Source organism: Mercenaria mercenaria, chromosome 6 (genome assembly GCF_021730395.1).
Source record: "Mercenaria mercenaria strain notata chromosome 6, MADL_Memer_1, whole genome shotgun sequence".
Classification (NCBI taxonomy): domain Eukaryota; kingdom Metazoa; phylum Mollusca; class Bivalvia; order Venerida; family Veneridae; genus Mercenaria; species Mercenaria mercenaria.
The window spans coordinates 47,154,195-47,171,037 of record NC_069366.1 but is presented as its reverse complement, the minus strand read 5'-3'; the positions used below and the strand labels follow the sequence as shown (position 1 = coordinate 47,171,037).

At 37.1% G+C, this 16,843-nt stretch overlaps 1 protein-coding gene across 1 annotated transcript; it reads left to right on the top strand.

The window, feature by feature from the left end:
• Positions 1-11,706: 11,706 nt before the first annotated feature.
• Positions 11,707-16,843, top strand: LOC123550514 (uncharacterized). The gene has a single exon (XM_053545768.1). It carries the CDS (start codon positions 11,772-11,774, stop codon positions 16,773-16,775), a length of 5,004 nt encoding a protein of 1,667 aa, XP_053401743.1. The 5' UTR covers positions 11,707-11,771; the 3' UTR covers positions 16,776-16,843.

Below are 16,843 nucleotides of genomic sequence, written 5' to 3'. Positions count from 1 at the left end.
TAAGATTGAGAAAAAAAATGAAAATGCTTATAATTCAGAAAGAATTGCAGCTAGAATTTTCAAACCTCACTTGATTATTTATTAGCACATGACCTTTGCTCACACATAGTATTGTCCCCCTTCACTTAGTAAAAGCAGAGTTGTTCCCTTTGATAAGTTTGAAAAAAAAATGAAAATGCTTATAATTCAGAAAGAATTGCAGCTAGAATTATCAAACCTCACTTGATTATTTATTAGCACATGACCTTTGCTCACACATAGTATTGTCCCCCTTCACTTAGTAAAAGCAGAGTTGTTCCCTTTGATAAGTTTGAAAAAAAAATGAAAATGCTTATAATTCAGAAAGAATTGCAGCTAGAATTATCAAACCTCACTTGATTATTTATTAGCACATGACCTTTGCTCACACATTGTATCATCCCCCTTCACTTAGTAAAAGCAGAGTTGTTCCCTTTGATGTGTTTGGGAAAAAAAATGAAAATGCTTATAATTCAGAAAGAATTGCAGCTAGAATTATCAAACCTCACTTGATTATTTATTAGCAAATGACCTTTGCTCACACATAGTATTGTCCCCCTTGACCCAGTAAAAGCAGAGTTATTCCCCTTTATTTGTTTGGGGAAAAAAATTGAAAATGCTTATAGTTCAAAAACTATTTTGGATAGAATCACCAAACCTCACCTTAAGCTTAATTAGCTCATGAACTTTGCTCAAATATAGTATTATCCCCCTTTACTTGGTAAGAGTTTTTTTAACTTGATTTGGTAAACAAGAGTGCCAGAATGTCACAATATACGCCCGTCACAGCAAATTTCTTTACACTAGCACCTGTATTTGCAAATCAAATTTTAATTTTGTGGTAGTAATTATTGCAATTCTTTTATTTTTCTAAATCCACATAAAAACTCCTTACCAGGTAGAGATACCTTATTTTAAATACACCTAAAATTTGAAAGTAACATCTATGTTGTACCACAGAAAAGTGGACTTGGTTTTTCCCTACGGTCAGTTATAAAAAAGTTACAATATAAGTTATTTATAGTAACAACTAAGGGAAGTTAATCTTTAAAAAAAAAAAAAAAAAAAAAAAAATCCCCCCAAAATAAAAAAAAATTCCCCCCAAAATATTGTAAGTCCACACAAAAATCCTAACCAGATAGAGATAGGTCAAAATACACCTCAGAATCGGATGTAACATGCATGTACTACAGAAAAGTGGTCTCGATTTTTCCCTACGACTAGTAATGAAAAAGTTCTAATACAAGCTATTTATAGTAACAACAAAGGGAAGTAATTCTAAAGAAGGGACCTGCGCATGACACTTCGTCTCATGATGGTGTACAACTGTGCCAAGTTACATCAAAATCCCTCCATGCATGAAGAAGAAATGCTTTGGACAAAGTCATTCTTGTATCTGACATTTGGCCGCTAAGTGTGACCTTGACCTTTGACCTAGGGACCTGGTTCTTGCGCAAGACACTCCATCTCGTGGTGGTGAACATTTGTGCCAAGTTATATCAAAATCCCCCCATGCATGAAGAAGAAATGCTCCGGACAAAGTTTTCATTCTTGTATCCTTTGACCGCTAAGTGTGACCTTGACCTTAAACCTAGGGACCTAGTTCTTGCGCATGACACTCCGTCTCATGATGGTGAACAATTGTGCCAAGTTAAATCAAAATCCCTCCATGCATGAAGAAGATATGCTCCGGACAAAGTCATTCTTGAATTTGACCTTTGATCTCTAAGTGTGAACTTGACCTAGGGACCTGGAGCGCGTTTCATCAAAGTTCCTAGGACAAAATTTGATCTTAAGTCCTAAATTTTGCCCAAAATGCGTTTCATCAAAACTCCTAAAGTTTTTCCTAAGTGCAAAAATGGTCCTAACTTAGGAGTGCTCATTGGTTATCCTAAGTGCAAATTATATCCTAAGTCTGATGCATTGTTGGATGCTAAGTACATCTACACAATAATTACTTGTAATTAGCGCTTTTTTAATTGTCTTCTTCTAATAAAAATGGAATACTATTTAGAGCTTCAGCTTTGTCAGAAATGCTTTAAAAGATGGCGCCTCCAAATTTATCATTTTTCTTATAATCTTGGAAAAACAGAGAAGCAGTAATACACCGTGCGTTAGTGTAGTTACTAGCATTTAGGAGTGACCTGTCGCTTTTATTAATAGATTTGAAAGGTTACTGGAATAAACCACTTCAGTAAAGGGATACCCTACCTTTTTATAACTTATTTCTATAATAAATATTTAAATTACTGCCTCTTCGAGAAGGAGACACAGTGGTGCAGTGATAAGCGTGACGGCTCTAGAATCTAACTTTTGTGAGTTCGAATTCCAATGGAGATCAATATTTTTTTTATTTTTTTTTCATTTTATGTTTTGGTAACATACATTTAAAATGATAATGTTAAAGATGTATTTGAATTGCATTACTTGTATCATTTTGCTATTTTCGCATATAACATAGGTTTTTCAAATATCCTTTTGATTGTGAATTATTCAACATGGTTGACATAGCTCTTTGACAGTTCGGTCATTCGACTAGCTGATGACACTTATTCGGAGGAAACCGACAGCGAGTGTGAGGATGCTCCATTGGGCGCGTGTGTTTGAAATGTATTGAATGTATTGAAATTGTATGAATGAAATTAAAAATGAAATTGAAATGATAAAATAAAATGAAATAAAAAACATGAAAAATATAAATAAAACAAATTCAATCATAAAACAAATCGCCCTGTGTGAGATTTGAACCCACAGCCTCTTAATCGCAAAAGTTGAATCACTAGCAAGATCCCTCAATTCTACCAACTGAGCTATCAATGCGAATTCAATCTGCTTTTTTTAAAAATTTATTGATAGTTTTAAGGAGGTAGGTTACCTTGTTACAAGGGTAATTTCAAATTAGTTGAACCGCAGAATTCTTTTGTATTTCGTGTAATATAAATTTTTATTTGCTATAATCGCAATTTCGTTTGTCTCTGTCCCTTCAAGTTCAATTTTTATCCAGGTTTGAAGAACATGACCCTCCAGAGGTATTTCATATTGAAAGAAGAAGGAAGATACGGATATTTAACACTTTTCAGTGTATTTTAGTTTCATTGATATCCGTAGAAGTCTGCATAAATGATAATTTTACTAATATGCACGTAAGCTTTCTAATATAAGCTTAAAATGTATATGTCGCAGGGCTCGTGTTTCCATGGTAACGCATTTTCTCTCATTTTTAAACAACTATGTATAAAAATAGGGGTTTTCGATGGCTTTAGTGCCATTCTGTTAATGACCAACATGGAATATTTTGGTATATTATTAGCAAAATACCAAGCACTTTACATGGTACCCTATTTTTCTTAAAGTTTAAAGTAACCATGGCAACAGAGATGTTTAAAATAGCTTATATCTTGCTTTTTGTCGTAATTTCTTATAAAAAGTATTGAATAAGATTATCTTTCTAGTTGATGTAGCTTTAAAACATATTATTTCTAACGTAAGTCATATTTTCGTGTTATTTGCATTTTATTCAAACAAATTTCACAGCTTAGAATACTTACAGCAGTACCCCTCATCTGGAATTTTTCATGGAAAAATCGTTCAGCATGCTGCTATTAGTCTCATGGATATTGTTGAAATGAAAATAAAAAGCCGAAGCTGTGTTTCTTAAATAGACCAGTGTCACGGGCTTCGTTTCCATGGTAACATCAGTTCAATTCAAGAAACCACAAATTTCTACTGAAATTTGAACAATTTTAGATCTTAGTTTTAGTACATAAGTAACAAATTATCAACGGAACCTGGAAAATAGGTATTACAAATCAAACTGCTAGATTTTTTATTTGAAAATGGCCGTAACAAGTAACCTTTCACCCAACTATATTCCAAATAGCATTGTTTATCATCATCCATTTTCTTACATTCCGCATAACATTTCAATATAACTACATAAAAGAAGCAAAATATTGATTATTATTCAGAGCAAAAGACTCATAAAAAATATTTCAGCAAATAATGGTTATTTGAAAATGGTTAAAACAAAGAAAATGCACAGAATTACGTACTTTCAAGATAAAAGCTATTAATTTTGTGCGGTAACTGACACGTAAGGTCATGACGTCAATGACGTCATTTTAAGGCAACATTGTTTTGAAGCGTTTCTGCGGCAATTTATTCATTATTTCTGCATTATTAAACCATAAAGCATCAGATCGAAGACAGATTCATGATTTGTTTTCAGAAGAATGAATATACAAACACATTTAGTTTGTCGTAAACGTCGTTGTAAATCATCACGTTAGCTTCCGGTTGGACATGCGCACATACAAATATAAAGGTAACCTACCTCCTTAAATAAGTCAAATATCTTTCAAACCCTTATTTAATAAATGGAACAGTCTGGAAAATCCAAATCTAAAAATAAAAGCGACAGGTCAGTCCTAATGCAGGCCTGGAAAATCGATAAGGAGAGTAACTGTCCAGGGAGATAAATCTGCCGTTGCTAGGATTTTGTAAATAAACAACTCTGTCTAGTCACGAATAAGTGCAACGCCAACGGCAGCATTAATTTTCGAGTAGAGCTACTTATTATTATTTTATCATTATTAAACAATATTTTTGTATAATTTTGGTTGAAAAAAAAAATGAGACTGCATTCCGCCGACACAAAGATATTCTGATAAATATAGAGCTAGTCTAAATTGCCAGAAAAGGCCAAGTTTCCCAATCATAGTAAAAATCTACGTAGAATCTAGATCTACATTTATTGGTAAACTAAAAGTATGTCACCTCAAAATCAGCCATATATTTTTACATACATTTGGGTTAGAGCTATAATCTTAACACTGGATGTTGATTTCAACGGGGTCCCATGATTTTACTTCCTTCGGAAGAGTAGCTCCTAAGTCGGTATTTTGTCTTAGGAACTTTTGTTGAAACGCACTTAAGAAAATCTTAAGAAGGTCCTAGGAGCGGTCCTACAATAAAAATCCTAGGAACTTTGATAAAACGCTCCCCTGGTTCTTGTGCAGGACACTCCGTCTCATGATGGTGAACAACTGTGCCAAGTTTCATGAAAATCCCTCAATGCATGAAGAAGATATGCTCCGGACAAAGTCATTCTTGAATTTGACCTTTAACCTCAAAGTTTGACCTTGACCTTAGACCTAGGGACCTGGTTCTTGCGCATGACACTCCATCTCATGATGGGAACTGTGCCAAGTTTCATTAAAATCCCTCCATGCATGAAGAAGATATGCTCCGGACAAAGTCTGTGGACGCCGCCCGCCAGGGGCATTCCCATAATACGTCCCGTTTTTCAAACGGGCGTATAAAAATGGGGATTTTTTACTTATTTAAGTAACCTGTTGATGGATCTTCATGAAACTTTGCACAAATAGATCACTAAAGGGCAGTAATGCACAAGTAGTTTTGTCAGGATCTCTTCATTAACCATAGTTATTGCCTTTTAATTATTTTAAAATCCATAAATTCCTGCATAACAGTGTAATTCATAGATGGATCTTCATGAAATTAATACAAACTGAGATCACTACAGGGCGATGAGGCATGCATATCTTTTATCTGAAACTGCAGCACTATTGCCCTTTAATTGTTTTGAAATTAATATATTCACAGAAAACAGAATTGTCCATTGATGGATCATTCATGAAACTTATAGATCACTAAGGAGCAGAGTTTTTCCCCTTTATTTTGTGAAAAAGAAGAACCAACAAACCGTTGCACAGTCCTTTTGTGTATAACTTGAGTATATCTTAAAATAAATATCTTTCAAAATATGCTCCTGTCATTCACAAAACAACTTATTGGGTTGGGGATATAAATTCACTGATTTCACTGGTTTTAAATGATTTATTGTAATGCCATGCTTGATTGAAGTTCACACAAGTTGATCAAAGGCATCCTTGCATGGACTTTTCTTGCTTTTCCTTTGATCTGACCTGATGACCTAGTTTTGACCCGACATGACCCAGTTTCGATCCAGGCCTAGAGATCATCAAGATAATCATTCTGTGCAAGTTTTATCAAACCAAAGCATAAATGAAACCTCTATATGGCTGAAATAGCCAAAATAGAAAATTGGGCAGTAACTCTAGAACCAATGATGGAATCAGCCGGTTTTCGAAAGGAACCAAGATCTTATTATGACAAGTTGTGTGTAAGTGTGGTTAAAATCAAATATAAAATGTCACTTCTATCATGTTCACAAAGTAAAAATTACCAAATTTTGGCTTTTTTTAGGGGGCAATCAGGGGCCGCAACTCCGGCTCCTATGACTGGATCTGACAATTTCATCATGGAATCCAAGATTTATTGTTGTTGAAGATATTTTGCAAGTTTGTATCAAATCAAACAATAAATGAAGTCTCTAACTCTATGGCTGCAAAAGCCAAAACTGCAAATTTTGGCCCTTTAAGGGGCCATAACTCTGGAACCCATGAAGGGATCTGGCCAGTTTTCAAAAGGAACCGAGATATTATGTCAATTCAAGTTGTGTGCAAGTTTGATTAAAATCGATTGCAAAATGTTGTCTCTATCGTGTTCCCAAGCCAAAAATAGCAAATTTTGGCTCTTTAATGGGCCATAACTCTGGAACCCATGATGGGATCTGACCAGTTTTCAAAAGGAACCAAGATATTATGCTAATACAAGTTGTGTGCAAGTTTGATTAAAGTTGATTGCAAAATGTGGTCTCTATCGTGTTCACAAGCCAAAAATAGCGTATTTTGGCCCTTTAAAGGGCCATAACTCTGGAACCCATGATGGGATCTGGCCAGTTTTCGAAAGGAACCAAGATATTATGCCAATACAAGTTCTTTGCAAGTCTGATTAAAGTTGATTGCAAAATGTGGTCTGTATCGTGTTCAAAAGCCAAAAATGGCAGATTTTGGCCCTTTAAGGGGCCATAACTCTGAAACCCATAAAGGGATCTGGCCAGTTTTCGAAAGGAACCGAGATATTATGCCCATACAAGTTTTGTGCAAGTTTGATTAAAATCAAATACAAAATGTGGTCTCGATCTTGTTCACAAGGAAATTGTGGATGGACGAAGGGAGATCACAAAAGCTCACCCTGTCACTATGTGACAGGTAAGCTAAAAATGGCCAAGTTTCAAGTTATGGTTCTGTAGAAGAATACAATGTATCTTGAAAAAGTCTTATGTTGTACCACTAATCACATTCACAGTACTAGTTTTTATGGGTTTTTGAAAGAAATTATTTTTTACCTAAAATGTGTGGGTTAGTCTAGTCAGAACGAAAACAGGAAGTTGTATCTCAGAGGTACTGTCAACAGAAATAATTTATTATACTGTACCGCTTCCAGTGACAGCAGTAGTATGGCGAATTAAAACTACCCGCAGTATTCTCTCCTTTTCTGGTTTTGTCCTTTCTTTGAGGCAGGTATTATGCGAACTATTACTGGTGATGATATTGCCAAGCCACAGATTAGTTTTAAATATATTTAATAAAATAAAACCTCTTCTTGGATACAACATGTAATCTCAATACAGATCAACACAGGGCCTGAACATGGAAAACCATTTCCGATCAGTATCTTGAGAACCACTTGACCCAGAATGTTGAAACTTCATAAGATGATTGAGCATGCAGAGTAGATGACCCCTATTGATTTTGGTGTCTCTCTGTTAAAGGTCAAGGTCACAGGGGCCTTCCGATCAATAACTTGAGAAACACTTGACCCAGAATGTTGTAACTTAATAGGGTGATTGGACATGCAGAGTAGATGACCCCTATTGATTTTGGTGTCACTCTGTTAAAGGTCAAGGTCACAGGGGCCTTCCGATCAATAACTTGAGAAACACTTGACCCAGAATGTTGTAACTTAATAGGGTGATTGGACATGCAGAGTAGATGACCCCTATTGATTTTGGGGTCACTCTATTAAAGGTCAAGGTCACAGGGGCCTGAACATCGAAAACCATTTCCGTTCAGTAACTTGAGAACCACTTGAACTTCATAGGATGATTGGTCATACAGAGTAGATGACCCATATCGATTTTGGGGTCACTCTGTTAAAGGTCAAGGTTACAGGGGCCTGAACAGCAACTTGAGAACCACTTGACCCAGAATGTTGAAACTTCATAGGATGATTGGACATATAGAGTGGATGAACCTATTGATTTTGGGGTCACTCTATTAAGGTCAAGGTCACAGGTGCCTGAACATGGAAAACCATTTCCAATCAGTAACATGAAAACCACTTGACCCAGAATGTTGAAACTTCATAGGATGATTGGACATGCAGAGTAGATGACCCCTGTTGATTTTGGGGTCACTCTATTAAGGTTAAGGTCACAGCAGACAGAAAATGGAAATCCATTTCCAGTCAATAACTTGAGAACCATTTGACCTAGAACCTTCAAACCTCATAGGGTGATAGGACTTACCAGAGTGGATGACCTCTATTGTTTTTGGGGTCACTCCTTCAAAGGTCAAGGTCACAGGGGGCTGAACATAGAAAACTCTTTCCAGTCTATAACTTGAGAACCACTTGACCCAGAATGTTGAAACTTAATAGGATGATTGAACATGCAGAGTAGATGACCCCTACTGATTTTGGGGTCACTTGATCAAAGGTCAAGGTCACAGGGGCCTGAACATGGAAAACCATTTCCAGTTCATAATTTGAGAACCGCTAGGCCCAGAATGTTGAAACTTAATGGGATGATTGGACATGCCAAGTAGATGATCCCTATTTCAGCCAGCCATCAGTGTCTCTTTGACTTTCACACATGTCCCCTATTGACTTCTTGCCTATACGAGTATTCATTGGGGGAGACATGCGCTTTTCTACAAAAGCATCTTCTAGTTATAACAGTCTCTATCTGTAGGCAAGAGTATATAGATAACTCTTTCAATTATGGCCCTTTTTGGACTTGGAAATTGGTTCAGTTTTTATAAATGTCCATGTTTTGTCAAAACTATTTTACATGTGGTTTTGAAACTTTGAACAGTTGTTTATTGTAACAGTCTCTACCTGTAGGCAAGAGTGCATAACTAGGACAAGGATTTTGATGATGATATATGGCTTTGAAACTTTGAATATTGTTTTCCATCATGGTCTTTATGTGTAGGCAATATATAATTTTCTACTCACATATTTTTAGCCAGACCATTCAAAAAATAACTAGGAACCCATACTTACACCAATTCTTTGAATAGTCGAGCGCACTGTTAACAGACAGCTCTTGTTTGTGGGATTGGTGGGAAGGGGATTAGTAGGTCAAAGATCTAGGTCATCAATTTCTGATCAATAACTGGAGAATCATGGGCCACAGTGGTCAAACGTTATAGGATGATTGTTTGTGGTCAGTAGATACGCTTTATTGTTATGGGTAGTAGATCAAATGTCATGGTTATATCATAAAAAAATTCTTATCAATACGTGGAGACTGTTCAGGCTTGCGTACAACCTTCTTTTTTTTCCAGAAAAAAAATCAGAAAGTAATGGCAATGTTGTTTTATGATATTTTGATGATATTAATGTGTGACTGGACTGTTATCTGTATCTCAGTTACAGATGCATGTGTCAGATTGAAACTTCATACTGTGGTTCTCAATCATCAAATCTACTGAAATAACAAAGTTAGATAACTCTTGATTGAATTGTAAATTATGGCCTTTTTAGCTCACCTGTCACATAGTGACAAGGTGAGCTTTTGTGATCACCCTTTGTCCGTCGTCAGTCCGTCTGTCCGTGCGTCAACAATTTCTTGTCTGCATGATAGTGGTTTCATTTATGATTTTGTTTTAACCAAACTTGCACACAACTTGTATCACCATAAGATCTCGGTTCCTTTCTTGAACTGGCCAGATCCCATTATGGGTTCCAGAGTTATGGCCCCTGAAAGGGCCAAAATTAGCTATTTTGACCTTGTCTGCACAATAGCAGCTTTATTTATGATTTGATTTTTACCAAACTGGCACACAACTTGTATCACCATAAGATCTTGATTCCTTTCTTAAACTGGCCAGATTCCGTTATGGGTTCCAGAGTTATGGCCCCTGAAAGGGCCAAAATGAGCTTTTTTTACCTTGTCTGCACAATAGCAGCTTCATTAACCAAACTTGCACACAACTTGTATCACCATAAGATCTTGGTTCCTTTCTTGAACTGGCGAGATTCCATTATGGGTTCCAGAGTTATGGCCCCGGAAAGGGCCATAATTAGCTATTTTGACCTTGTCTGCACAATGGCAGCTTCATTTATGATTTGAATTTAATCAAACTTGCACAAAACTTGTGTCACCATAAGATTTTGGTTCTTTTATCGAGCCGGCCAGATCTCATAATGGGTTCCAGAGTTATGGCCCCTTAAAGGTCCAAAATTGGCTATTTTGGTTTTTGCAGCCATATAGAGACTTCATTTATGGTTTTATTTGATACAAACTTCCAAAATATCTTCAACAACAATAAATCTTGGATTCCATGACAAATCAGATCCAATCGTAGGTTCCAGAGTTATTTTATATCTGATTACCTCCCCTGATTGTAATCAAAATGGATTTATATCAGTTAGTACTAATAGGACTTATTTGAAATTTCATTATTGTCATTAGTTGGACTGAGCCAATCAGGGTAGATAACTATGGACTGATTTTATGTCAAATTACCTCCCTTTATTTCAAATTAAAATGGGTATATCTCCGTAACTAATGAAGATACTGATCTGAAATTTCATTTATGTCAACAGATTTATTTGGCAGATCTTTCTTTTGTTCACTTACAAGAATTTTTTTTTTAATTACTTCCCTTTTACGTTACTATAAATAGCTTATTTTTGTAACTTTTTTATTATTGGCCGTAGGGAAAAACCGAGACCACTTTTCTGTGGTACAATATGGATGGTACCTCCAATTTTTAGGTGTATTTTGACATATCTGTACCTTGTAAGTTTTTTTTTTTTTTTTGGTTAAATTTCTTCCCTTTGTTGTTACTGTCCTTTGGACTTAGATATTTTTTCTGAGGACCTTCTTGTCCTCAAGTGCAATGATAACAGGTGAGCGATATAGGGCCATCATGGCTCTCTTGTTTTCAAATATCGATAAAGTTTTGAGTGCAACGAACTATCATGTAATTATGTTGTAGCTTGGCAACATCATGTATTGGATTTAAACTTCACTAGCTTCCTAGTCATCAGATCATCTTTTGTATAACCAAGTTAGATAACTCTTGATTATCTTTGATAGGAATTATTGGCCTTCTTTGATTGACAAAATTTTGTTAAAGTTTTGAAACAAACTTAATACTGTCAAGCTGTACAAGTATCTCAATAACAACTACATAATATTGAACTGAAACTTCACACAACCATTCTTCTCATCAAACTTTATTACATAAGTAAGTTAGAGAACTCTTGGTGGAGATTAATTCAGATAATGGCCCTTATTTGACTTTGAAAAATTGTTTGCAGTTGTCATCATTGTCATAATATAAATTTTATAATTTTTGATTGAGAAATACTTGATACATTTGATTAAAGACTGTGAATTTACTTAAAAGTATTCTGACAGGATTATATTAGTTTATCTGGGGTTGCTTATTATAGCCATATAATGTAATTATCATATACATTGTATATTTACTTGTTTAGCCCTGTTTAGAACTACAATATTCTTGCCTTCTTAATGTGGTATTTTTTGGTATATTTTCAGTTGGGAATATACAACACGGAGAGTGAGAGGGAAATGATGAGCACCCAATTCACTACACAATGACAGAAAAATGACGGACAACCAGCCGGATCTGATCATAGATGAATCAAGGCAGTATGTCGAAAGTGCTGCGGATGAATCTCAAACACACAGCCCCCATAGTAAAGTAGAGGCTATTTCAGGTGACCAAGAACTTTTTCTAAAAGTTTTAGAAAATTTGAAAAATGCTGTTACAAAGCCTGATAGTCATGTTGCATTACCAAAGAAACCGGCGACACATGAGGAAGGAACATATGTGCATTCAGCTGCAGTAACTTCCGCCGCACTCATCTGGGAAAACGAATCTCAAAATTTTCTTGCAAGATCTGATGCTGACGAACCGGGAACTACAACAGTGACCGTATCCGACATAACAAAATCTCGTATCTTGCAAAAGCTTGCTCATGAAAAAGCTTCAGTATCTGCAGAGAATGTGAAAGTACAATCTGGTGAACATGTGACCTTACCTTTGATTACGCCTTTACAGGTGTCTGTTTCAAAAAAAGACATTAATTGTACTTCCGTGCCTAGTTTAGCTGGAAGAGTTGAAAGTGACCTTGTGACTCAGAAAGCACTGTATACGGCCAGACCTGTTTCATTTGTTAAAACAAACTTGACAAAAACAAGTGACAAGTTAGAGCGAATAAATCAAAAACAAAGCAGCCCGTCAGTGCAGTTATATCCGTGTAGTTACTGCGACTACTACAGCGATAACAAAAGCTATCTGAAACAACATGTAGACTTTGTACATATATCTGATCGTCCTTTCAAGTGTCCGTACTGTGAATACGCTGGGAAAAGGAGTCATGCACTTCGTGAACATTTGATTGTGCATACAGATGAACGTCCATTTCAGTGTACAGTTTGTAAAGCGACCTTTAGAAAGAAAGGTCATTTAACCAATCATGTTAAACTTCATAATTCCAAAAGACTGGTAAAATGTCCATTGTGCAAAGCTCTTGTTTATGATACTGGTGAAAATGGACTGGATGCACACTTAAAGAATGACCATGACACAGAACGTTTATATGGTTGTGACCTTTGTGATCATATTGCTGCAAATGAGCCGGATATCTTAAAACATTTAAGACAGACTCACAAAACTCGAATTGTCTCACATAAATGTGAAAAATGCCCATATGAAACGGCTAATGGTGTTGATTTTCAAGCACACATAAATGCACATAAATTGGCTGACACAAATGTCAATATTGGGGAGAATTCACAAGCCAAAATTCTTGGTGTTGCTACATTTGCTAAAGGTTCTGAACAATTGGGAATGCCAAATACTATCGTGAAAATGAAGAATGTAGAATCAAGTTCCACAAATGCATCGAAGCAGCCAGCAGTGATTAAGCCTGTATGGATAAAATGTTCCGAATGTGGGTTTACAGGTCAGGATTCTGAAGTCATCCGAACTCATATGCTTGAACATCTTAAAGAACAAGGTGTAGAGATTCTATCCGAGAACAATATAAACGCAACACCGTCTAGCATTGCTAAGACGCAGCCTGTAACCACAGAGCCAAAACAAACTTTGACACAATTGCCAAACAGGTCTGATAGTATAACCAACTCACAGACACCTATTCTTGTGCCAGTAACTAATATAGACTTCTTGCCAAAACATGCTGGAAAAATTGATATGAACTCTCCGATCCTTGTGCCTGTAACAGATGCCGAAATGCTGAAAAGGTTGCAGCAGTCTGCCATTCAACACATGGGTACCAAATCACTAGCTTCTACGACTGCAGCTCAGAATACCACACAAATGCCAAAGCCTAGTGCAACAGCAGCCAGTGCAAGTGACATTCTAAAGCAGAAAAACAGACTGGCAGTAACTGGAGAGAAAGAGACAGTGCCGACGTCTGGACAGACCCCATCTCTTCAGACTGTATACATTGTCCCGAATGTTGTAAATGTTCCAGCTCAGACAGTAGTTACACTTCCTTCACATGGGACAAACCAGGAAGTACAGAATCCAAGTCGCAATGTGTTACCGCTGTCAAGTAGTGAAAGCTTAACTTCCTCAAGCAGACCACCACAAGTCATTGTTACATCAAGTGTTGCATCTTCTCAGTTTTCATCAGAGGTTCAGGAAATTGGAGCTGGAAGATTACAGGCACTAGGACACAGTCAACCACAGCAACCAGTAACTTTGACACGGATACCTGTACCGAGAACAGATGCACCGACGTCACCACCAAAATTACCTCCAGAAATAATTAAGATTACTTCTCCCATTGAAGAAGACGTCAGTGAAAATGAGAAAAAGACAGAAACAGAAAAAACACAAAGCCAAGAGACTGTGGAACCATCAAATGAAGAGAAACTTTTGTCTTTGAAAGAGAGTTTGGCTAATGTTCAGCGCCTGATTGAACAGCAAGAGAAACTCAGTAAACGTGTCAGTGGAGGGTCTCTTGTGAAAATAGATGCTAAGGATGTCGCTAGTGCAAAATCTGGAGGTAAAAATGTTGTGTTCTATGTTGAACCAGTTCCTAAACAGAATTTGGGTGGAAAAACGCAGGTCATTTCGGACTTCACACACGATAGCGCTGTTGGAAGGTTTAAATGTACACTGTGTGGATACACATGTGAACACCAAAGAACAATAAAAGCCCATATTTGGAAGCACTCCGGTAACAAGAATATTGACTATCCCATGTTTCAAAATGGCCCTCTTAGTGTGTACGATGATGAATTGCCAGCAAGAATTGAACGTAATGAGAATGTTATTGAAATTATTACATCTTCAAGTGAGGTGAACAAAGCAGTCATGACACATGTTCCACCATTGGTAAAGAGTGCTGCAGAAGTTGAGCCGGCTAAAGTACCACCTTTCATTGTGTATGAAAATACAAAAATTAGTAATGTCGCACCAGCTTTAGCTCATCTAATTGCTGCCCGAACTATGGCAGGGATGAAGAAAAAGGATGGTGATATTGATTCAACAACTAGCGAAAATTCTTTGACTGAACAACCATCTGATATAGATTTGCAGGACAGGAATTCTCTTGATCCTGATAAAGACATTGATCATAACAACAAAGAAAATAGACCATTGTCATCAGATTCCACTAGTTGCCAGCTGAATATTACATCATCTTCTGTGAGAGACACTACCCCAGTTGTATCCCAGAATGTAGTTGTTGAATCAATAGCAGATGCTTCAACAAGTGGAGGATATACCGGTTATACAGGCTTGCAGAGTCAGCAGAACAGCCCGCGGGTCGGAGCTAGATCCCCAGACTCCGGTATAACAGAAATGACTGTCAGAACTGCAGATGATACCGCAAGTATGGTTTCCAGTGAGTTGATATCACCTGTTTCAAACTATGAAAACATGAACACTGAGATAGGGGCATTGAGAAGTGGTAGAAAGCGTGGAGTTAGACAACAGTCATTTGGTACTGATATGAATGAAAATGCAGACAACCCAGATGATCCTTATGCTATGTCATCATCAAAAAAGGTCAAGGTTCTTCAGGCACATGAGGATTCTGCTGTGACTCTGCTGTCGCTTTTGAAGAAAGGTCCAAACTATAACCCAGCTTGTCCTCCCATGTCAAGTCAGGTTACGCAGCCACCTTTACCCGAATACTCCAATGTATCTTCCCCAGGCCAGGATGATTCCAACAGCATTGGAGAGTCGGAAATGAGTGGATCAAAACCAAAATCGGGAATATCCACTTCTCTCTTGGCAGTCATAGAACAACTACGCGAACGCTCCAAGTCCGACGCAGACGAGGAAAAACCTCTGCCACCTCCGGCAAAGAAAATATCAAAGCGACGAAGTAGGAAGAGCTCACAAGAAGACAACACACCTGCATCAGGCATAGAAAATGTTGAAGAGTTTTCTATCGATGGTGAAGTAAGATTCAGGTGTAAACTTTGCCACTATACAAATGAGAGCACAGTGTTATTGCGCCAGCATATGAGATTACATAAACCGAAGCAGGAGTTTGAGTGTTCCTTGTGTGATTTAATCGCAGAATCGAGTGAAGCATTGCAAGATCACATGATCCAGCACTGTAAAGTAAGGACATACCAGTGTAAATTATGTAATTCTACGTTCAATTACAAGAGTCAGTTGCGTGCACATATGCGCATGCATAATGACCAGGACATTTTATTTTGCGACTTTTGTGACTTTGAAACACGAAATCTGTCTGGCATGAAACTGCACACTAAAAGTCATCTCACAAAACCTCCATATAAGTGTGACAGTTGCCAGGAAGACTTTATTTCTAGTTATAATCTTAGAATTCACAAACGGGATGGATGTAACACGAGCGCTGAGAAAAGTAACACAAGTTTCAAATGTGACGAATGCGACTTCGTGTTTTTTGGAAGACGTGAAATGAAAAACCATCTTCGCCTTCATATGGGTAGAAGCAAAGCAGCGGCACCAAATCGGTGCCCATATTGTGAACATTCTGATTCAAGTATTGAAAACATTCAAAAGCATGTTGCTGAAGTCCACGGAGAATCAAAACCATTAAAGTGTGACATGTGTGGATTTTTTGCAGTGTCCATAAGAAGCCTAAAGTCTCATATGAAACGTCATGTAAATGATCAAAGGTTTGTTGCACAGCCGCTAGAGCAGTATAAATGTAATCTCTGTGGTTATGTGTGCCACCATTTACCGTCGCTTAAATCACACATGTGGCGTCATGCTGCCGACCAGCATTATAGTTATGAGTTCACAAATGACGTCATTAACGCTGCGATTGATTTTGATGGTCAGACAGATGTTTCAGAAACTACTAAGGCTCATGTTGACAAATTTAAAGCTCTCATATTTGAGAAGATGAAAGCAAAGGGTCTTGAAAATACTCATGGCACACTAGAAGAAAGCGCAATGGCGTGCTGTTGGGTAACTTTCCGATGTTGCCAGTGTGGGTTCGAGACTATAAATAAGGCGGAGCTTAATATGCATATGAGTGATCACAGTGATATCATAAAGATGACACTTGAGATCGGTGACCAAACTGTCATTATTGATAACCAGGGTAACGAAGTAGAGGTTTCATAAATCATCATGACATATTTTGTTAGATATTTTTCTTCCAAGAATTGGAGGAAACAATTTTTTATTCTCTT

Excerpts from the sequence above, each read along its gene's own strand:
- LOC123550514 (XM_053545768.1), top strand. The coding sequence starts at position 11,772 with ATGACGGACAACCAGCCGGATCTGATCATAGATGAATCAAGGCAGTAT.